At 38.3% G+C, this 23,139-nt stretch overlaps 2 protein-coding genes across 2 annotated transcripts in view; one reads left to right on the forward strand and one right to left on the reverse strand.

Annotated features, from left to right (window-relative positions):
• mre11a (MRE11 homolog A, double strand break repair nuclease) overlaps positions 1-245 on the reverse strand; it is a 41,130-nt gene extending 40,885 nt beyond the window's left edge. Inside the window, exon 1 of the mRNA XM_055195568.2 lies at positions 144-245. The gene's annotated coding sequence lies outside the window, so the exon portion shown is untranslated. The remainder of the gene's footprint in view (positions 1-143) is intronic.
• Positions 227-13,223, forward strand: ankrd49 (ankyrin repeat domain 49). The gene is made up of 3 exons (XM_055195569.2): positions 227-370; positions 928-1,148; positions 12,458-13,223. The coding sequence occupies exons 2-3, from the start codon at positions 942-944 to the stop codon at positions 12,908-12,910; spliced, it is 660 nt and encodes a 219-aa protein (XP_055051544.1). The 5' UTR covers positions 227-370; positions 928-941; the 3' UTR covers positions 12,911-13,223.
• The last annotated feature ends 9,916 nt before the right edge of the window (positions 13,224-23,139 follow it).

Here is a 23,139-nt window from a genome sequence, read left to right on the forward strand (position 1 = left end):
TTACAGTTAAATTGCTTGATTTTAAAGAGCAAAACGGTTGACTGTCAAAGCTTTAAACGTGTTAATAATAATCGCTCGTTTCGTATGTTGTTTAGTAAGAAGTAAAAGATTTATTCAAAATATACTGTAAAAGTTCATTTTACCGAACAGGAGTCTTTTCAATGGACATTCACATGTAGACAGCACAAACACGCGATCTCCCGCCTACTGCGGAAGTTGTTAAAACTCTGTTTATACTCATAGGAAATGTAGTTTTGTATGTAGGAACTATAATTCAAGTGGTTGGACAACGAACTACATTTCCCAGGTATCTGAGCGCTGAAGCAAAGCCGCCTCAGCCAGGGCAAGCAAAGCCGTGTTAAGTTGTATGGTAAGTCAAATTTTAATAGGTGATAACGTTATCTAGAGTTTATTGGTAAATACATGTAATTTTTGGCTTAACTGCTATATCGCAGTTGATACCATTACCATAAAAGTATTGTGGTAATACTGGTAACAGATCAGGGTGGTGGTTTACATGGTGGTGGTACCATTATAGCGTGGTACAGAATAATAACAATGTTTATGCACCATAGTAACGTTATTTAGAGAAAACATTGGTAATGTCATGGTACATGTTTGAAACACAAAGTAATAACAAAGTATAGTTTATATTTTTGTTAACGCCTTATATTAACCAAATTTCCCAGCAGTATGTCCCTTTTTTAATTTGCAAGTAATCTTCAAGTCCTTCATAAAAACAAAAACGACGTTTTCTATAAGTTAAAACTGCAAATTCACAAATATAAACAATGCTTGATTAGCTTTTATTTTATTTATTTTTTGTTTGATGCCAATGAGTATTGAAACATGTTAACAGCATTTTGTGTTCTGTGTACTTTTCACTGAATCTTACAGCACTTACTCAATCTATCTCTCTTTATCTAGAAATAAACTCAGTAATGGAATTTCCAGAGGGCTTTAATCAACTTGACCTGCTGGAGTCTCATGGCCACCTAATCCCAAAAGGGTCAAAGAGTGTATGGGAAGAAAATGAAGATGAGGAGGATGAGGATGAAAGTCAAACTGAGGAGTGGTATCAGCAACACGAGCTTAAATTACAAGACACCCCCACTGAACTGATGTTATGGGCTGCTGAGAGGAATAGAGTAAGTATTCCTTATCTAGTTTTTAGATAAATTGAATGTTTAAATACTTTTATATTACAAGATATCTTTAAGATTTTAAGAAATAAGAAAATGATTGAATTTTCTGATTTAAATAATGAAGTGATATCTAGACACACATTTCTCCCATCAATCGGCAATCAAAACATGTTTTTATCATAACTTAAATTTAAGCTTTAGTTGGCAGAGGCAAACAGTGTATCAGCCAGAAGGAAGCTTCATCAGAGAAAATAACTTTGCAAATAATTTTTTTAAGTGCTGCATTAGGATGAGGTTAAATTTATACAAAGCTCATTGCTTTAAAAAGCCAGCTATCCAGTTCGTTGTAATATGGATGTAGTGTCTGTGACGTCACCCATAGGTTTGTGAAGAGCTTTTCTGAAGCCAATAGTTGGCGGGGCCTGCCGCCATCTTGGCCGTGCGTCACCGCACATCACTCAAGGATAACCTAATGGATAACTCTCACATGGGTAAAGAGGTGGGACGTGAAGGGCAAAATTAGCTATAAAAACCAAAATCACTTTTTGTACCAGGCTGTAAACACATTCTAGTTGGGCATTTTAACATGGGGGTCTATGGGTATTGACTCCCTTTTGGAGCTGGCCTTTAGCGGCCCCTCAATGAATTGCAGTTTACAGTATGTCACTTCCGTATTGATTTTATCAGAGAGATCAGAAAGTTGACCCTCGGTTCAAATTGGCAGAATACCTTGTGTGTAAACGCAAATGTGACACTCCTTACCATTATTGGAAGATCAGCTCCCATTAGTAAAAGGAGATAATATCATCCTTACTACCTTATCAATATGATCCCGAATCTGATCATGTATGCGTAAAATCCCTACTAAAATTTAATGTATGCCAGAAACCTTAGAACTGACCTATGGCAAGCCCCCCTCCTCTCACTTGGAAAAACAATCAACATTCGGTGACGGGCACTATGGCAGCTGTCGCAGTAGGAGACAATTTACAGGAGGCAATTGATGATTTTTAGTGACAGAAAGATCTATCATCTCAAAGTCACCAAAAGGGCCTTAACTATGCATTAGAGGGTTATATTAATAATTTTATTGTTAAGAAGGTCGATGAAAAGCTTCAGCTCCAGGCAAAAAAATGTACAGGTTACAGTGTAAACACGATAAACCGCATCCCGTTGCCATCATGATCAAATTCAATATGTCTGGTCTAAGTTGGATATGTTTCCAGGACAAGCCTTTTTACCATCGTTACCAAGAGTACCTCTCCGTTAGTTTGGTGCTACAGTATTTACATGGATCATTCATCGCAACATTTATACAAATAACATTAGTTATCTTGGTTATTTACAGATACGTTAATGAAGCTAAGTCACATGATGTACAACGCAGCTAGAAGCTACCGTTAACATTTTCTAATGTTAGTCGATGTTATGTGAGTGATGTTAAAGGTGTGTGTGACGTCACTTTTTGATGTTAAAGGTGTGTGTGACGTCACTTTTTGTTGATGTTTGAACTGTTTTCAAACAAACGGAGCGTAGCTAACTCATCCCCCTCCCTTCCGTGCTTTCATGAACGCGCACAACCCCCACCCACAAATCCTTCTTGTTGTTTATTGGCTGGAACACAATTTTTTATGGTGGTAGGTTTGGCCACTTTGTTTTTATTGCAGTTTGTGGAGCCTAGACTGTCTACAGAGATCGCGCTTTTTTTACAGTTTGATCAGCGGACAGGCAGCAAGCAGATAGTGAGGAGATGTTTGCTGTATGTAACAAAAAATGTTTTATGGTCTAAAACACGTGAATTCGCTTAGAGCACCATTAAAGATAACGTTCAAATACTTGTTGACTTAGCTTAGAACAGATGTAGACATCCTTGTTTAATTTATCCACTTTTGGTTGGTGTTGTGGTCTAGCGCGTAACTTAATCCAGAGAAGACACTTAACGTTATCTCGGTTGAAATGTGGCTTGGGAAAGGGTTAAAAATACACAACGTTGCCCACCCCATGCACACCGTTTGACCATTTTAAACTTAAAATGAAAAGAAAAAACATATCGTCGCTGTCCGATGAAAATCACGTATGTTCATTTTGCTGATTTTGAGATTTTTCGACAGATTGAATGTCCAGGTTCATTTCCGTATACAGTATGCGTAACATACCTAAATGGCCAATGAAAACTTGTGAAATCATGTCATCTGATTTTCACGTATACCCATTTGGTGTCAAAGCTGTCAATCACGCTGCATATCTTCCGCCTGTGAAGCATCTCGCCGGTCTCGTTAAGTTTCATCGAAGCTCAGCACTCGATATAGCCGAATAAACATGACAATGACTTTCCTTCGTCGAGGTAAACGTTTTCCCCGGACGCCAGATGAACATATAGGAGTGAGTGACTTAATTACGGTAGGACTGTGCAAACAAAGTATCTGTCTAGCATTGGTGTTATTTACACTGGGGATGTCCCCACCACTTTTTTGAAAGCATTTGGTTAAAATGTTCTGAAAAATCAAGCGATGCTTAAGACTTAAGACTGTGGTCTAGTGTCACATATGTTGCGTTGTATGCTAATGGTGTGTTTTCTTGTACATATGTAATGAAATTCATTGTACCTAATCATTGACTAAAAGCGCTGCTGTTTTCTATGGTATGGTGCTTTGGCACTGTTCGGTTGAGCTGGTGTTGCAGGGACTGTTACATGTGTGCAGTCGACATTGTTGAGGGTTTTATGCTGAGTATTTTCTTGTTGTTGACTAGCCTACGCTATGCCCATTTTTGATTCGCCGTTATTCAATATTTTTCCTGTCCTGTTCCTGTTTGTATCTGATCTTTTTCCCCACCACTTTTCAACACAAACTGACGCCCCTGCTGTGTAGCATTACCATGTCAGTAGGGCTGCAACGATTCATCGACGTTGTCGACAAAAATCGATAATAGAAATAGTCGACAATGAATTTTATTGTCGACGTTGTCGCCAGACATGTTTTTTTTTTCGACCGAGTGAGGCATCTCTCTTCAGTACAATCTCTGCCAGGAGTCGCACATGCGCATTAGCTTCTCTGCTCAGCGATAACACACAGAAATGGTAGCGTCCAACGTAGCAGCTGCGCGTACCAAAACATCTGAGGTTTGGGAGCATTTTAGCCTGGATACGGCGAATAAAAAGATTACCTGCATGGTTTTCAGAGCAGTCTTTGCATTTCACGGCAGCACCTCGGTCATGCACGAACATTTAAAGAGAAAGCACGTCGGACAGTTGAATGAAACAGAGTTTGACTCGCCTCGGTAAGATTTAAATAACATGGAAGCCAATACGTTTTGTTTTGGATGTACATTGTACATTTTATATGCGTATTTTCGCTTTAAAATAAATAAATAAAGGATTTAACGTTATGCCCGACTGTGCCTGACAAAATTTTAAATTAAATGCATGCCGTCTGAAGTAGAGAGCCACGGACGCCTTTCTGCAAAAGAAGCAGACGTGCACCCCACAACAGGCGAATGCCCTCACTGAGTATATATATATAAACTCTGTTTTTTTTTTCAGAAATCTCGTTTTTTGGTTGTACATTCAAATTAATATCAATTCAACTGCAATTGGTTTGTTTTGATTTAAACCTTCAAAACTTAAAAAATACAGCATATATATATTTATATATATAAATATTAGGGCTGTCAAAATAAACGCGTTAATGCAAATTCATTTTAACGCCACTAATTTTATTAACGCGCGATTAACGCAACACGCAATTTCTGTTTGACCCACAGCTGGATGAATTAAGAAGCAGCAAGTAACCGGCGCAGTCTAGATGAGTCGGAGCATTTCATAAAAATAAGAACATTAAGCTCTCGTCTAGCGAATCCATTGCTCTAAATGGTCATTAAACATCTAAAATTATCTTTATCTGCACGTTTCCTGAGAGGTGTACCGTCCCAAATCCATATAAAGCAAAGATGCGTCTTCTTTCACTTTTTAGTTTCGTTTTTAAAGCATCCAGAAATGATAGAAAATAGACTGCAGGACTTGCTTGATGTTAAAATAATTATTAAGAGAGATAAAGTTCAGGACCTGATTGATGTTAAAAGAGTTATTAAGAGTGACAAGGCTCAAAAGCGATGTCTGACGCAGACGTCTGAAGCGCATGCACACAAACATGCGAGTGCGCGACCCAGATATATATAGACATCTTACACAAAATTACAGTTTTAAAAATATCTGTTTTGACAAGAATTCACGCAGGTATGACCTATAATCTGTTATATCTGAAGTGAATGTTTGGTTAACTGTTAAAGAAAAGTATCTGTTGTTTCATTATATTAAACCCTTGCATTAGCCTACAGGATCTTAAAGCGGTCTTTCTCAATGTCAAAATTAAACAATAAAAGAAAAACATATATGTAACATATATTGATATTGTTTTTGCTCTGCGTAAACAGGTGTAGTTATGTCATGCTTTATCAGATTCCAACAATTGTTCCAATGGTTTTGAAGTTTTTTAATAGAGAATGTTAACTTCTTCCACCCTGAAGCTATTTTGGGGATTTTCGCCTGGATTTGGCCTACCCAATTTCAAAAGCTTCCCATACCCACATGCAGAGGTTTACATACAAATGTTTGGTATCATTTTACAGGAAACCCTTTGAAATTACATAAAACACTGTTGAACGTGCTAAACATGGTTGTATGTGATGTCAGTCCTCTAATAAACACAAAAATAAATAGGCGCTTTTTGATGTTTTTTTTCTAAAGTTTTTATTTAAAAGTGTATAACTCTGGCCCTGAGTGCCTCAGCTCCCTGCAGACAGTTTTGTTTGATTCCAGCAATTGCCAGCTCACAGAGGAAAAAAGATTTTTTTCTCTATCATAATCTATGCAAAAGTTATTTTACTCCAACTGATGGGAGGAATAATACCCTTTTTGTATACATTTTCTGCCTAAAAACATTTGAAGTGCTCCCATAACCACATACAGTGGAATAAATGCAATTTCTTTATATCATTTTAAAGAAAACCCTTTGAAGTTACATAAAAAGCTGCTGTTTGTGACAAATAGTGTTATTTATGTTGTTTTTCATATGATGAAACACCAAATTTTCTTTTTTTATGTTGTAAATACTGTCTTTGATAGTGTATAACTCTGGATTTAGGTGCTCTAGCAGACTGCAAACAGTTCTGGTTGTTACCAGCAGCAGACAGTAAACACCCAAAAAAAGAATGATCTCTTTAGCATGTCGCATTCAAAAGTTATTTTCATTTTACTGAAGTGTCCGAAAATACATTTTTCATATAAATATTAATTTTTTGTTTAGCACATAAAATAAATAGCAAGGGATTATTCATGCACACAACCTAAGAAAATGCTGTGAATGGACTCATTTTTTAGAGTAGGACCTAAGAGAAAAGATGGTGTATTATTTGTGGCTATATGTGCTATCTGAGGCAGTCCACACTCACGTTTCCCATATGTTTACAAAAGACGATTTTTTACATCATTATTCATTCGACGATTGTTGGATATGTGATAATAATAGAACAAAAATAACGATGTAGCCTTATTCCTGAGAATGAGAGCTTTCATTTGATATAATACTTGCCCATGTTTGCCATACTTGAAAAATATGAAATATGTGAATATTAAATCATATACAAAATTATGGGGGGGGTGATAGTGTAAATTAAGTGTAAAAAACTTTCTTACAGTAAAAGATTTCTCAAAGTGATGCATATCTGGAGAAAGTAGAGAGTCTAAGCTTTCAAACAGTATCTTATATGTGTTACTGGGGTCCATGATGGACCATTAAAGATTAAAAGAATATTTTATTTGAGTCAAAATACGAAATTTTGTCCCCGGGACTGGGTCCTCAGGGTTTAAGAGGTTAAAATATAAATGACAAATTTTTGAAAAACAGGCTGTTGTAGACATACATTTTCATATAGCATATATATTGACCAAATCCATGCTGATTAGAGCATTAAAAACTTGAAAAGTGTTACATTTAGGTAAATTTAGAACAGGTAAAAATAATTTATTGACAGCCTCAATAAATATATATTAAAATAGCTGAAATACATAACTTCGTTTTGGTAAAATCATAGTAGCTGCAATTATTAAAAATGTAAAACTTGTTTTCATTAAATGTAAAAAAATGTTCATTGAACTACCCCCTTCTTTCTTGTTTACTATCATTTTCCACAGAATTAAAGCAATCTCATGCTAAATTTTAGAAAAAAATAATTATTATACGATTAGTCGACTAATCGTTTCAATAGTCGGTGACTAGTCGACTATTAAAATAGTCGTTAGTTGCAGCCCTACATGTCAGTGTATTGATTCATTGTCCCTTCATAGTTTGCAAGAGACATTTAATAAATGTATAATTAATATTAAATAAAGTAAGCGTATTTAACTAAGACGTAGGCTATTTAATGAACTGTGGCCGGTTGCATAAAACTTTTAAGACTGGTCTTTAAAGTTAGTCATGAATTTTTTTCTTCAAGACTGATCATAACTGTTTTAAGTATGTTACATAGTAAGGTAGATTGGTCTAATTTAAATCCAAATAATAAGACTGATTAGCCCTAACTAATTGCTAGTTAGTCAGAGTTATACTTAAGACGCAGTCTTAACGTCACGGCTATGTTTATGCAACCGGCCACTGAGCATATTCATCTGTCAATACGAAACGCGACTTGGCCATTCTAATCAATGATCGGATGAACGCGTATCGATCCCAGTTACTGTAAAATATGCACGCATGTCCATTTAAACTCAATTTTGGTCAAATGTGGATTATATCATGACACTGGCAAGAATATGGTTACATGTAAATATGCTGTACCAAGTATGACAACGCTACATTCAACTGCTTTTGATATACTGTGTTTTTTTTTCACTTTCTGAAAAGTAATCGTTTTGGACATACGTGAGTTTCATCGGGCAGCGACGATATAAAAACTAAACTAATGATAAGAGGTGTGTTCGACATCGGCTGCGGCTGGATGTAACCGATCGGCGAGATTAGCCGCGTGCAGGTGGGGAGGAGCTGAAAACGGAGACGTGAAGTCGGACGCGCTGTGCTTCCCGTAGTTTGGAGTAGGGGGAGGCTGCAGACCTGGAGCCGGTAGATCTACGCCCCTGACAGTTTTACGCCCCTGTTGTTCCTCGTGCGTCCAGTAGGGGGAGGCTGTATATTAGTATATGAGCCTAGTCATATATCAGAACAGCAGACCGTATGATAGCAGCAGACCTTCTTGAAGCGATACGAATTGAGATATAAATAATCTGCTAAAGTTATTGTTATTGATTGTATTATAATGATACATGTATTATTTATAAACGATTGATGCGATATACTGCCATTAATTATAAGTAACCATTGTTCTTTCTAACACTATTCAACCTTTGCTTTATTTATTTTTTATCAGTGAGCGAGAGCACTTTGATAGCAGGATAAAAAAAACATTCAAAGAAGAGTGAAAAACCATAGGAGAGTCATCTACAGGAGTAATGCTGTTAAGAAATAACCAAGTCATGGTGTTGATAAAAATGTTTGTGAACCACAATATTGTCTCTTTCGTTTAAATGACCCTTGGAATTTTAGAAAAGTTACATTGTGCTTGTCTTCATAAAATGCTATGTAGGACATGTTTTGTAGCTGTATGACGACCTTGTGAATTGTACAGTATTTCATTTAGGATCTATACACAGTACTTTATGTCTAATGGCCTAAATATGGTTAATATCTAAATGTAACTTAAAATAAATTCACAACATCATATATGAGTCAGTCTCTTGTATATAAAAACAGTTTATAAATAAATATAAATAGTTAAGTGTGACGTCTTCACGCGCCGCTTCCGGGTCCAATCGATTTCAAATGCCACAGGAAAACACGCTAACATACACTCGTATCATAATGCAAAACTATTTAAATCCATGATCTTTATTTTTATCTCCAATAATAAAAACCAAGATGACCAGACCTGGACTATGGATTTTTCCGTAGTGTGCAGACTGCAGTGTACTCTGTAAGTTTATACAATTTTCGTTTAAATGTGTAATATTAATAAATAGTGCTCATAAACGGCTGTTTAAATAGGCTAGAATCCTAGTTGTATTTCCCTCTACCCCTACTGGACGCATGAGGAGCAACAGGGGCGCAAAACTGCCAGGGGCGTAAAACTGCCAGGGGCGTAGATCTACCGGCTCCAGGTCTGCAGCCTCCCCATATAGGTAGTTTGCGGCATTTAGTTTTAGTTTTCGTTTGCTTGCTTAATCGCATTAAATATAATTTGTAAGATGTAAACTACATAAAAAGTGAATTATAATGTTTTGAATGTCCGTGTATGAGCATGAGTGGAACTTAAGAGGCTTACAGCATCTGTTTTTACAAGAATAAAGTTCAACATAAGCATATATTATTTAAATACAAATGTAGTGGGGTCTACGTTTTTTATCCATTTTATTTTGATGAAGATGACACAATATAACATTGCCACTACATGAAAATAGCTTTAACTAGGGATGTAACGATTCAATCGCGATTCAATCGCGGTCCTCATTAAAAATGCCTGTCTGAAATCGATTCTGAATCGCAAGGCTGCGATTCTTCGTTTTATACACAGCTTGTGCCTGTATTACGGCATTTGGTCAGTAGGAAGTCCTTATCAATCTAAAATCATTATGAGTCGGAGTCGTTTATAACGTGCATTTGAAAAAGCAACACTCGTTAAACAAAATCATTCAAAATATTATTTATCATCATGAAAATACCTGAAACAATTTGAAGAACAGCATATAAATATTCCTGTGTAGACATTTCCTGGAATAGCGTTTGTAATGCTACTTCTTGTGTGGCACAAAGGGAGTTTCTGCATGAGAGCGCCCCCTGGCGTTCGGATGTGCTGGGATTTCACCGTAATTCATTCAAATTCATTCATTGAGAAAACGCGCATTTGCACGATGAATCGTTACACCCCTAGCTTTAACTGTTATAAAAATACAGATTTGTGAGCATTTGTGGAACTGAGGGCGTGAAAATAAACACGAAATACACGTGATTGTTGTCATGTGGTGAATCCGACCAATCGGGAAACAGCTGTGTCGTCATTACAGCCCGTGCAGCTCCTCTTCGCGAACTGCGCTGGCTAACTCAGGCGGCTGATCTCGAACCGCTCTCGCGGTACTTAAAAACCATATGACACATGCTGCGTCCGAAAACTCAAGGCAGTGACTCGTTGCCTCGCTGCCTCATGAGGAAATGACTTCGGAGGCATGAAGGTAGCTCAAAGACTTTCGGACACACTTCTAAGGCAGCGTGTTTGAAATTTAAACAGAGAGCGCCTTTGTGATAACTAATCACATATTTGAAAACTACAATACTAATTTCTCGCTAGAAATGCAATTAAAAGGTGTAAAAAGTGAAAATATACCTTTATTTACACTAAATTGGTGGTCCAGTCGCGTCCTTGGCCGCCATTTTATTTTTTCGGACTCGACCAATCACATTCTTAATGTACGTCCACGCATACCTATGCATATCTCAGGAGACAGGAAGTAAACCAAACATTGAATTCGGACATGCCTTGATGCCTTGCTGCCTTGGAAAGCTGCCTCAGAAGGCAGCAATTTAGAGTTTTCGGACGCAGCCACAGTCACGTGCCTGCAGCGCCAGCTTAAGTCGGACAAAAGTACTAACCGGAATGCACTGCTTCAAGTCAGCCGCCGATCGGTCTGCGCAGCGCCGCATGAAGTCGAACACACCTCATGTGTCAGCCATGCAAGGTGCCATCCAGCTCATTGAGAGCAGCTGGGGTTAGGTGTCTTTTTCAAGGATACCTCGACACTTGGTCAGGTGGAGCTGGGGATTGAACCACCAAGGCACCAACCTTCCGGTTTGGAGACAACCTACATGAACCACTGTCACCCTAATATAACAGGCACATTTATTTTGTTGGCAGCCAACAAACAATTGTGTGTAGCCTATTTTAAACAACGGCGAGAATTACGCTAACCTTAGCTGTTTTCATATCGTTATTGCTGAGGGGATAGTTGTAACACAGCGTTACAATTAACCCCGCTGGGTGAAAATATTTTCAAGCCTACCAAAAAAGTTGCTAAGAGCTGCAGACATATTTCAAAATGATGTTATGTTTTTGTCAACAAGACACTGATAAGGATTACATTAACATTGGTTCTGGTATCTTGCACACCCAACGCAGAAACCGAAACAACATATTATGAAAAAATTTACTTACATACCACCAAAACACTCTTTCATCAATAACTCTATGGAAAAACATTATGCCTTTCCATACATTTGCGGGAGACCGTCTTTTGGCAGAGTGAAAACATGAAAAGTGGTCAAATGAAGGAAAAGTAGTGAACCGGCAACAGGGTCATGGGCGGATAAGGCTCAGTGATGCGCTGGTTGGTGATTCTGATAGAAAGGTCTAGTGGAGTCCATGCCTCGGCGAGTCAGGGTTATTTTAGTGGCAAAAGGGGACCTACACAATATTAGGCAGATGGTCATTATGTTACGGCTGATCGGTGTATGTGTAATGTGTATATATATTTTTATTTTTGCGGTCATACCACATATCATCTAAATGTGGCTGTTACACAAGTTATTTTTTCCAAATTTGATTGGCATATGATGCAACTTCCTGTCTTTTAATAGATTTCAACAAAAAAGTACCAAAGTATATCGAAGCTTATTGTGTAGTAGGCAGCGCACCAACATATAGTGCAGACAGACCCAATTTCGGTGGTCCCTCGTGGTCATTTGCCGATTCCATACCACTCTCTTTTCCCTGTACTTTCCTTTCCCTTACACTGCCTATCAAATAAAGGCCAAAAAGTACCAGAAAATACAAGCTAGTTTCTTGATTATCATAAAATGGACATCATCGGACAGTGTCTGTTTGCATATTATGATGTAAATATAAATATAAATGCTTTGTCATTTTGTACAGGATTACAAAACATTTAGGAAATCATGCCAAATAGTGCAGAAAATAAATTAAGAGTAATTTCATAGACATAAGCCAGACAATCCACCCGCACCATAGGGTATTTTGACGATCTAAATATCAGAAATTACTAATCACTAATGTTTTTTAAAAAATATACATGGGAAAAAACATTTTTTACCTGAAAAAAATTGAATTGGACAGAAAATGAAGGCGTCCCCTTATTGACCCATAAATAAATGTTTTAAGTTCTTTCAGGAACTGAATCTGAACTGTAGGTATATAACGTATATGACCTTACACTACATTTTCACTGAAACTTTTGCCTCTCTTTCTGCTTTCCACAGTTGGCCACAGTAGAACGTCTCCTTGCATCCAACAGCACCCTTGCTAGTTGTTACGATAGTGATGGTTACACCCCTCTACACCGCGCTGCCTACGGTGGCCATTTCACAGTGGTCTTGGCTCTTTTGGACGCTGGAGCAGATCTTCATATGAGAACAGCAGATGGTTGGACGCCACTTCATAGCGCATGTTACTGGGGTCACACCTCTGTGGCTTCCTGTCTTTTAAGGCAGGGAGCAGAGGTCAATGCTATGACAAAGGGCCAACTCACACCACTGCAGTTAGCTGCAGGAAATGCTAAAGCGGGTCAAACTATTGAACTATTGCTGTCACAGCGCACCCTGCAGATTGGTGTAAAAAACAGCGCAGGAGAGACAGCTTATGACATAGCATACCGCACAAGTCCCCATCACAGACTGTTTGAGATGGCAGAGTCATGTAATAACATCCACTGACACACATTTGCACAGCAATCAGCTTCTGAAATTAAGCTTAGAAGCGTTATAAATAAATGTTGGTGTGTTCAAGTTCATTACTAGATAATAGATCAGCATGTAAATTTAGTAACATATGTCAACAACCTGTAATTATTTTCCTCTTAATGATCCATACTGCATATGCTGAATTCCTGATATAAATCATACTTTTTATATCTAAAGTAGGGATTATGAATACAGGATTTTGAAATTATGATTGTGAATTTTAAAGTGCTTTGTTAATTTATAAAGTTTTGAAATTACACCATGTATTTAAAGGTACAATTTGTAAGATATGTGCAGTGAAATATCCAAAAAGCATTAGGCCAGTGTTACATATTTTGTCCTGCTGATTTCTTACAATATCTCGAATGTTTTCAACTACTTGTAAATTATGCAAAAATTGCCATTCTAAACAGTGACACGGGGCAGTGCAGTCGCCTGTCAATGACGTTAATATCCACGTTACCACAGATATCATATAGGTAGACGCCCTATCTACCGCTACTCCCTCCACTCAGTGTAAAATGTATGGCAGGTGGAATGAGCTGTCAGATTACCTTTATTTTAATATATAAAAATAATGCAATAACATATTAATTTTATAAATAAAATTATAAAAACGTAAATGTTTTACACAATAAATAATGTAGCCATACGTCTCAAGTAGTTGTACTCCAAATTTCAAGTTAAAATCACAAAAAAATGAGGTTTGTGGCTCTAGTGGTTTTACCAACAACGGTCACTAGATGTCAACGGTTTGCTGCATACTCTTGTCACAAACTAATAAATTACTGTCACTGCATTATTATTAATGCAAAAAGGTTTTGACACATAAACACTACATTCATAAACCTTTCCAACAATATATAGTTTTTGTCAACATTTTTGAAGATTTATATTAGGATATACTTTTATGAATATAAACAATAATTAATATGCATTCCTATGGGGGGGCATGTAACAAATAACTGTCACTACGTTATTTCTATTACCAGATGACCTTGACACATGAAAACTACATTCTGAGAGCTTTCCCGTGATATAGTGTTATAAATATGCAAAAACAAATTTTGCATACCCGTGGGCCCGCGACCTTTTAGAAACTGGCTCTCACCATGTCATAGTTTTCTCCAAATGGCAATGAAATATGAAAATTACACTCTGAGCTTTAGTTTGTCAAGATTTAGGTTTATAACACTGTTAGATGTTGCTGTAGATTTTGCAGTACTTTACTGTAAAAATCTACAGTACTATACTGTATGTGTACATTACAGTAAAGTACTGCAGTTCATAATGCATTCTGGGTACATTTGTTAGTGCGGGAACATTTTACAGTATATTATGGTCTTGATGTAACCTTGCTGTAGCCATTGCTGTTATGTGCCAGGCAATAATACAGGGTTACTGTAATCTGTGAAAGTGCACCAACATCAAATCACACAGAGGGAGGGAGAGCACAACTCCTGGCTGCAGCTGAGTGAGGATGATTGATTTATGGCAGAAATAATTTTTAGTTTTATAATTTTGTCAATAGTTTGTCACAATATTGTTTTAAACGTGCAATGAGAGAGAAAATGATTGCCAACAAAGTTGCAATCTCCCTCAGAAAGTAAGATAACGTTACACATAGATGTCTACTTCTGCTTAAACTCGCTTTTCACATCTTAGTTAATGAATATAGGGTTGTTTTAACCAAAGTATGAGGGTTTTGGTGAGTTTATTATTAAACACAAAACAAGAAATTTCAATTTAATTCAACCCCCTGAAAAGGAAAATTTTTTATACAAATAAAAAACAACAAAAAATAAAGTTTTGCAAATGGATACTTTTGAAAAAAAAAAACATTTTCAGCAGAGGTCACTTTCCCCCAACTCAGCTGATGGTGGTAGCGCTCCTTTCGTCCACCTGCTCTGTATCTTGAATTACGCAAACAGACCTTTATTTCATCCTCAACTTCGGAATCAGAGGACTTGGCTGAAAGGAGCATTTTCTAACTGCCTCTGAAAAGCAAACTCCAGTTCAACTGAGTGGTTAGAGAATGGCCAATCAATGTTGATAATATTCTTCTTGTTGCCACTTGGACACTACATCCACCAATGGTACAGAGATAGGCAGTCTAACATGAAGAAAAAAAAATTACAAAGTGTTTTGCATTTGGAAAAATATAGTTTTAGGACAAACATTTTTCATTTTTTTAAATCTGAATATAATTCTCAAATTAATTTAGATATCAAAGATTTTACTGTAAAAACAGAAATCAAATAACATATATGTGTTGCTTGGCACAAAGTCAGTTGCACTGTTGCAATTTTGGGGACTTGGTCACTCTTACATTTCAAATAATTTTTTTAGGGGGTTACTTGTTCTCAAATGCAAATGACATTTTTATGCGAAACTTTGTTGAGAAGCTGCAGTGCTTTGAACAGAATCACTAGTTGATCAGTATGACAATGGATCAATTTCCAGGCAAGGGACTGAAAGTAAAAGTGACAGGCTTTGTCAAGTATGCAACACATAATGTGATCTCTGCATTTAACCCATCCCAGTGAGTAGTGAACACACACCCACCGCAGTGGGCAGCTATCCCAGCACCCGGGGAGCAATCAGGTGCCTTGCACAAAGTTGCAACTTGCCGGTGGTGAGACTCGAACTGGCAACTCTTGGGTTACAAGCCCAACTCTCTAACCACTAGGGTGCAACTGCCCCTGCAGACTGTAGATAAACTATATGGACACTATTACACCCAAAAGAACACTCCTGTAGATGAATGAGCTTAAAATTCCACGAACCACCTTTCCAGAAGAGTGGATGTAGTTGCAACTGCAAAGGGGTTGATGCTGAATACCTCTGACGTCTGCCGGAAATGCGACTCTCCTTACCATGTTTGAAAGATTTGCTCCCAATGCAAAACTATGGCATGTATGTGATATTGAGGTAGACTTGAGCCGAAACAGCCGGGTTTCATGACCCTTTAAAGGTTGTAGTAACAAATCTTCTCCTTACCAAGTGAGTATGGATGTTAAAAACAAACAAATTACTCTAACAATATAGAACAATACTTGAAAAGCGCCTGGGCGTCTACTTTACATTTTCTAAAACCTTTCTGTCTTTTGAGGTGTACAGGGCATGCACGGGTTTCAAAGTAAAATCTCAGCAACTGCTGGTCACACAGTTGTGTACCGTGTACTCACACTTAACTTACAGGTGGTGAGTCAGGTGGTGAGTCAGAAGCGGGAGGTATTATGATTATGTCGGCCTTGTCTACATCACCAATCCCAGGAAGTAAACTGTTGCTTACAATCCATGTGTTCGTTGTAGTCCAAGAAAAGAGATTTACGTTGGAGACGATTACTCACCTCATTGTTTACTTTGGGGTTTGTATATCATTAACATTTGCATATCATTAACATGTACTAATACACACCTACACACAAAATAAAATGTAAAATCATGAATTGGAGGTGCTCTTTAAAGATTTCCCGAGCAAAATCGTATTTTAAGGCAAACCAGACGCCCACAGACAAACCAAGCCTGCATCTCAATTTGCCTACTTATACTATGCACTAAAATTATGTACAGTTTTGATAACGTATAGACATTTAAGTGCATTGTAAGAGATGCTAAATATAATTTCGACTACTACTTAGTACTGGCATGGCAAGTCTGTCCCTGACAGCATTGCAGAGAAAATAATCTAACCTATACTGTTTCACCACAAAAACATCTGCAACCCATGGACGCCTCTCTCAACCACTAAGTGTTCTTATAGTGTGTGGTGTCAGGGCGCACTCAGATTTTACTTTACTACAGAACTGTATCCAAGTGCGATTGCCCGGTGCCCCAGACTCCCCCGCTGGTCTGCCCTATTTACCTACTTTTGTCCTACTGTTAAAATAAACAGATTCTAACATTGTCTTCTATGATGTACAACACAACCATCCCTGTTAACATTTCAGAAAATGTTGTTTATTATTTTGTGACCCTTTAAAAAGGAAACCATACTTTTTATCAGTACAGTGTGTCTGTACACACAGGCTTACATATTCAGACATTAACAGATATTGACAACTGTGTCTTTTTCTACAATCCCTTCATGAGATAAAATATATTCTGGATGTACATTATGTATTAGATTTTCATCTGATACTATGTATTATATATTTTTTAGAATTATACTGTTTTATACTATTATTTAGAAATATTTTTTCTTAAGTCCCTTTATATTTTTAAAAGCGATATAAAACTTGAATTGAACTAAACTTCAGATCTTCAGAAATGTGCAAGCAGAGGATAATAAAAGTGACCGATCTTATGATGATTAGCCTTTTGGCCATTGTTTTTAATATATTTTGTGTCTGTCTTATGGTGAAAAAATGAAAAATTTGCAGAGTGCAACACCCAAAAACAAACTAAAGTTAAAGTTGAAAAGCACCTTGTCTTCTTGTTTCAGTCATAAAGGAAATAAACTGTGTGTGTTTTTGTAAATAAATTAAACTTTTTGTAAAACACTGCATTTGTGATTCTGTACTAGCACTTAATTCATGAGTTTTCTCATTTGCTGAAAATATAGCATAGGGAGTGACTCAGATTTATGTCTCTTCATTTTTGTGAAGCTTCTGGATTTAACATAGTAGGTTAAAGGAAGATTACGCTTCCCTGGATATTAGTATTTGGGTCAGGTTTTGCTTACATTGAGGACTTTATAACACACACTTTATGTCATTATGTCCATAAATGTGAAAAGGCTTCCCTACTGGAAAATCCAGCTAAGACCAGCATAAGCTTGTTTTAGCTGGTCTCTTAGCTTGGTTTTAGCTGGTATTGCTGGTGTAGCAAGCTGGTCTAGCTGTGTTTTTGTCAGTTTAAGATGGTCTAGCTGGACTTTGCTGATCAGGCTGGAAGAACAGCTGCCCACCAGCTTTGCCAGGCTGAGAGAACCAGCTTAGACCAGCTACTGTCACCTTAAACCAGCTAAAACCAGCTTATGCTGGTCTTTGCTGGATTTTTCAGTAGGGTTAGTATAAAAATGTTGAAATATAAGCCCCCCCCCCCAAAAAAAAAAGTTCAGAAACTTAGAAATCAAAGCCAATCTTTTTAGAAAAGAGCTCAGCTGAGAGATAAAAGACTATTTATAGCGAAATATATTTATTATAGACTAATGCCAACTTAAAAAATAATAGACCATTTATTATAGCAATTAAAAGAATAAAAAACAACATGGTTTCTTTGTTCCAACTTTAAAAATAATAGCACATTTTTTTTATAGCAATTAAAAGAATAAAAAACAGAATGGTTTATTTCTTCCATATGTCCCCTAAGAGAAATGTGGTCAGGTTTTTACACAACAATGCAAACGCATCTCATAATAACACCTTGATTGAATTTTGATGTAATGGAATTTAGAACGCGTGATGTCACGCACAGGATTGCTTTAGTTTACTTTAGTCGTCTAGGCAACCGATGAGCAATGCAGCTGGACCGCGCGGGATGATTCTCAATACCAAGTACGCCAAACTCGGACTTGTGTCCTTCGTAGTTCGAACTTGCAAGTTCAGACTCGAGCCGTTTCTCAATGTCAAGGAAGGATCCTCGGAAGCCAGAATTTCGAGGATGCTACGTCATCGACGTCCGTCGAAGAACTGTTCCAATGTCGAGGATCCTCGAAATTTCAGCCAAGGACTGAGTCCTTCGTTCGAGAAATATCCCATATACAGGAAAGGATGCATATTAGTATCCTTCCCGCTCTTCACGCACTGAAATCACCCACAATCCTATGCACGCAGCACCGAAAGCACACCTTTCAATCACGCAATGATGTAATGACGTGCACTTGCTAGCCTGTTCCATTTAACGTGTTCTCCGAATGCTTAAAAGGAGCCTAGCCTAGCCTCTGAAGGAAGTGACTTGTAAGGACTAGTCCTGCCAAGGAAGTATCCTTGACATTGAGAAACGGCTCCGGAAGAACGAACTCCTGACGCGAAATGCATTCTGGGAAACTTCGCTGTCATAAGTCCACACAAGTCTCCTCTGATGACGCGGATCAAGAACACATCCGGGGATTTTATGTGAACTTAGAAGCAGTAAAAGCACAGAAAAACGACAGATAGCATAACATAATACACAATAGCATAAGCAGTCAAATTTGCTGCGGCTATGACGCAACATTATGAGCGAGCATATTACTAATGTAACGTCTAGAAGAAGAAGCTAAGTTAAGCCAAAGCAGGCTACCTCCCCGGGGTAAAAAACCCCCTAGGAGAAAAAAAACAAAAACCCCGGGTTGTTTAGCCGAGGAAATAAAAATAAAAGTCCTAGGAGGGAAAAACCCTTGGGAGATATACATGTATATACACACATATAAACTGATAAGGAGCTTAAGCGGAGATTAAGCAGAGATTAAGCGGATATTAAGCGGGTCCTGCCGGTGGTCGTTGGTCAGGCATCAGCTGGGCATCACATTGAAGGACGACCAGTAGATCAGAGGTGTGCCGACTTTCACATCTACCGGAACTGGGTCTGTTTGTCCCATTGTCCTCAGGGTCAATGGGACCCAGGGACGAGACAGGGAGAGAAAAACAAAATCATATTAGCGTAGGGGCCGTTCACATGTAATGCAAGTGTCACACAGTGATGTGGTTTAATCAGCTTAGTTTCAGACAGACTAACTATTGAGGCATAATTGTTTTATCCACAGTTGAGGATTTTGCAAATTGGGGGCCCACTGCGACGGTATATATGGTTACTAAGGGTCACCTTCCGATTTTTAAGAGAAAATGAAATCTGTCGACCCGTTTGACTAAGGCCTGTAACCCCACTGTCGTCGTTAATGCAGGTTCAGTGGCAAACGGGTCTATATTGCATACTATTTACAAGATCACGAGAAAACGCCAACATCGCAACCTGACCATATGTGTCAACCCGTTTGACTAAGGCTGGAGGCCCCACTGTCGTCGTTAATGCAGGTTCAGTGGCAAACGGGTCTGTATGGCATACTATTCACAAGACACAAGAAAGCGCCAAAATCACAACCCGACCATACGTGCCAACCCGTTTGACTAAGGCCGGAAGCCCCACTGTCGTCGTTAATGCAGGTTCAGTGGCAAACGGGTCTGTATGGCATACTATTCGCAATAGAAAGAAAGCGCCAAAATCACAACCCAACCATACGTGCCAACCCGTTTGACTAAGGCCAAAAGCCCCACTGTCGTCGTTAATGCAGGTTCAGTGGCAAACGGGTCTGTATGGCATACTATTTGCAATACAAAGAAAGCGCCAAAATCACAACCCAACCATACGTGCCAACCCATTTGACTAAGGCTGGAGGCCCCACTGTCGTCGTTAATGCAGGTTCAGTGGCAAACGGGTTTGTATGGCATACTATTCACAAGAACACGAAAGTTCCAAAATCGCAATCCGACTATAGGTTAAGATAAGGTTTTTATTTATTTATTTGGTTGGTCTGTGTTATGACCGCGAGTGCTTTGTTCCGTACAGATAACTATTTCGAGTTAAGTACTTTTACTAGACAAATTATGCGAATGCTTTGTTGAAGAGAAAAGTTTTAAGTCTAGATTTAAAATTATCGACTGTGTCTGATTCTCGGACATCGGTTGGTAAATCATTCCAGAGCTTAGGGGCTAAGTAGGAAAATGACCTTCCACTTTTAGACACTTTTGATAGTCTAGGGATAATCAAGACACCAGAATTTTGCGACCGTAGTGTGCGTGATGGATTGTATTCTGATAGTAATTCTCTAAGATATGAGGGTGCTAGGCCATTTAAAGCTTTGTAGGTGATTAGTGATATTTTAAATTGTATGCGATATTTAACTGGTAGCCAGTGTAAAGATGCCAGAATTGGGCTTATGTGGTCATACTTTTTAGATCGAGTAAGTACCCTTGCAGAAGCGTTTTGAACTAGCTGAAGCTTGTTTACTTGATTTGCATGGCATCCCCCGAGTAGCGAGTTACAATAGTCTATTCTAGAGGTCATAAAAGCATGGATAAGCTTCTCTGCGTCAGATGTAGACAGTATATGGCGTATTTTCGAGATATTTCTAAGATGGAAGAATGCTGTGCGGCAGACGTTGGCGATATGACTATCGAAGGATAAGTTGCTGTCGAACATCACACCTAAGTTCCTAACCGTGGAAGATGGCACCACAGTGCAGCCATCTATGTGCAACTTGTAATCTGACATATTATGTTTGTAGCGATTCGGTTCAATAATAAGTATCTCTGTCTTATTGGAGTTCAGCTTAAGAAAGTTATGTGCCATCCAGTCACTAACATTGCTAAGGCAGTCTGTTAGCTTAGAAAACGTGTGTGTTTCGCTCGGATGTGAGGAGATGTAAAGCTGGGTATCATCCGCATAGCAGTGAAAACTTATGTTATGTTTCCTGATAATGTCTCCTAGAGGTAACATGTATAACGAGAACAGGATAGGACCTAAAACCGAACCCTGCGGTACACCGTATTTAACCAGGGAGTGATATGACTCTTCCTCATTTACATAAACAAAGTGATAGCGATTGGTTAGATACGACCTAAACCAGGCTAGCGCCTGACCACTGATACCAACATAGTTTTCTAGTCTATTGAGTAAGATTGTATCAGTGTTTCCCATACATATGGTTTACTTGGGCGGTGCGCCCAGGTAAAAAAAATCACTTTACGAATTTCCGTATTTTCTGAACTCGACTGGATGACCCGTGTTTTGGAGAGAGCGAGAGAGAGAGCGCGCGAGCAAGAGAGAGAGAGAGCGCGCGCAAGAGATAGAAAGGTGGGGGCCGGGTGACCGCGTGAAGATGATGCACGCGTCATAAACTCATCATCCAGCGCGGCAAAGTGGATCAACTGCAGCACATACTGAGGTAACTGAGCAGCCAGGGAACTACACTGCGACCAAAATGGTCGCATATGCTTATGTGCATATGTGTTTATAGCATCCAAGTTGGCTTCATTTTGCGTGCAAGCACGTTGTGTCTCTCCCGTTGAGTGTCCGTTCACGTGCTCTCTGTTTCTCAATGAATTGAGTGCGACGCCAAGCAACCTCTGTCACATTGTATCCTTTCATGTTTCTGAACTTGAGCAGAGTTTTACCATGAGAGGTCTTTCTTCACTGAGGACGCGGGACCCGTACGGTTCCGGGTTTATATTTTAAATGGTCAGCCGGGTCGGTCTTAGTTCATTACTTCGGGTCCCAAGTCTGATTAATATTGTGTGTAAAACCCGAGTCGATCGGAGAACGGCCGCTAGCGCAAAGCTCGAGTGCTGTTTCAGCGTGCCTCCGGTTTCTTTGCCGATAACAGCTGGCTCTTCTCACGACCACGCGCCGCTTCATTTTTTCTTTATCCCATTTTTTTATAATCTTACAATTAATAGACCATATCTTTACTAAAATCTAAACAGTTTGCACGGAGATTGTAGCAAAAAGCAGTGCTAATACTGAATGAGCTAAGCTCTAGCTGACTCAGGATATAAAAAAGCAAAGCTGTAATGTAAAGTCTGTCATAGGGACAGCAAGTAGACTTTTAAATCTGAAATAATGAGTGGATTAAGCTTTTTTTAATCGGCAAAAGAGAAATAGAAAGCAGAAGCAGTAAAAGTGCCTAACTAATAGAAATTATTAACATTATAACATCAGTCACATTTATAATCTATAGACCTGCACTGTCTATTAATATACTGTACATAGTATTGTATATAATTGAGTTTGATAAAAGGGGTCATCAAATTGCTTCATATATCAGTGCAAAAACATAAAGTGTTTTCGTGGTGCTTTAACAAACAGTGTCAGCTTTGTTTATGGCAAAGAAAGTTTGGGGTGGTTAGATTAATGAACTATAATGTGAAATTAATATTAATGTTTAATAAATCAAAGTATTGTGTTGTGTCACACATTATTAGTTCTTTGTCACATGTATAGTAGACCATTTTTTGTCGGTGGATATAATGATTGCCCTTTTCACGAGCTACCACCACAAGTAAATTTCAGATCTGTGGGAAACACTGTCTATTGTGTCAAAGGCTGCACTAAGTTCTAATAATATAAGAATTGAGATTTCACCACGATCGGATGTTAATAGGAGGTCATTTGTAACTCTAAGCAACGCTGTCTCTGGTGTATGGTGGGGCCTGAATCCTGATTGGAACTTTTCATATGTACTATTATTTGTCAAGAATGTGCGTAACTGGCTTGCCACT

Source organism: Misgurnus anguillicaudatus, chromosome 24, assembly GCF_027580225.2.
Source record: "Misgurnus anguillicaudatus chromosome 24, ASM2758022v2, whole genome shotgun sequence".
NCBI lineage: Eukaryota > Metazoa > Chordata > Actinopteri > Cypriniformes > Cobitidae > Misgurnus > Misgurnus anguillicaudatus.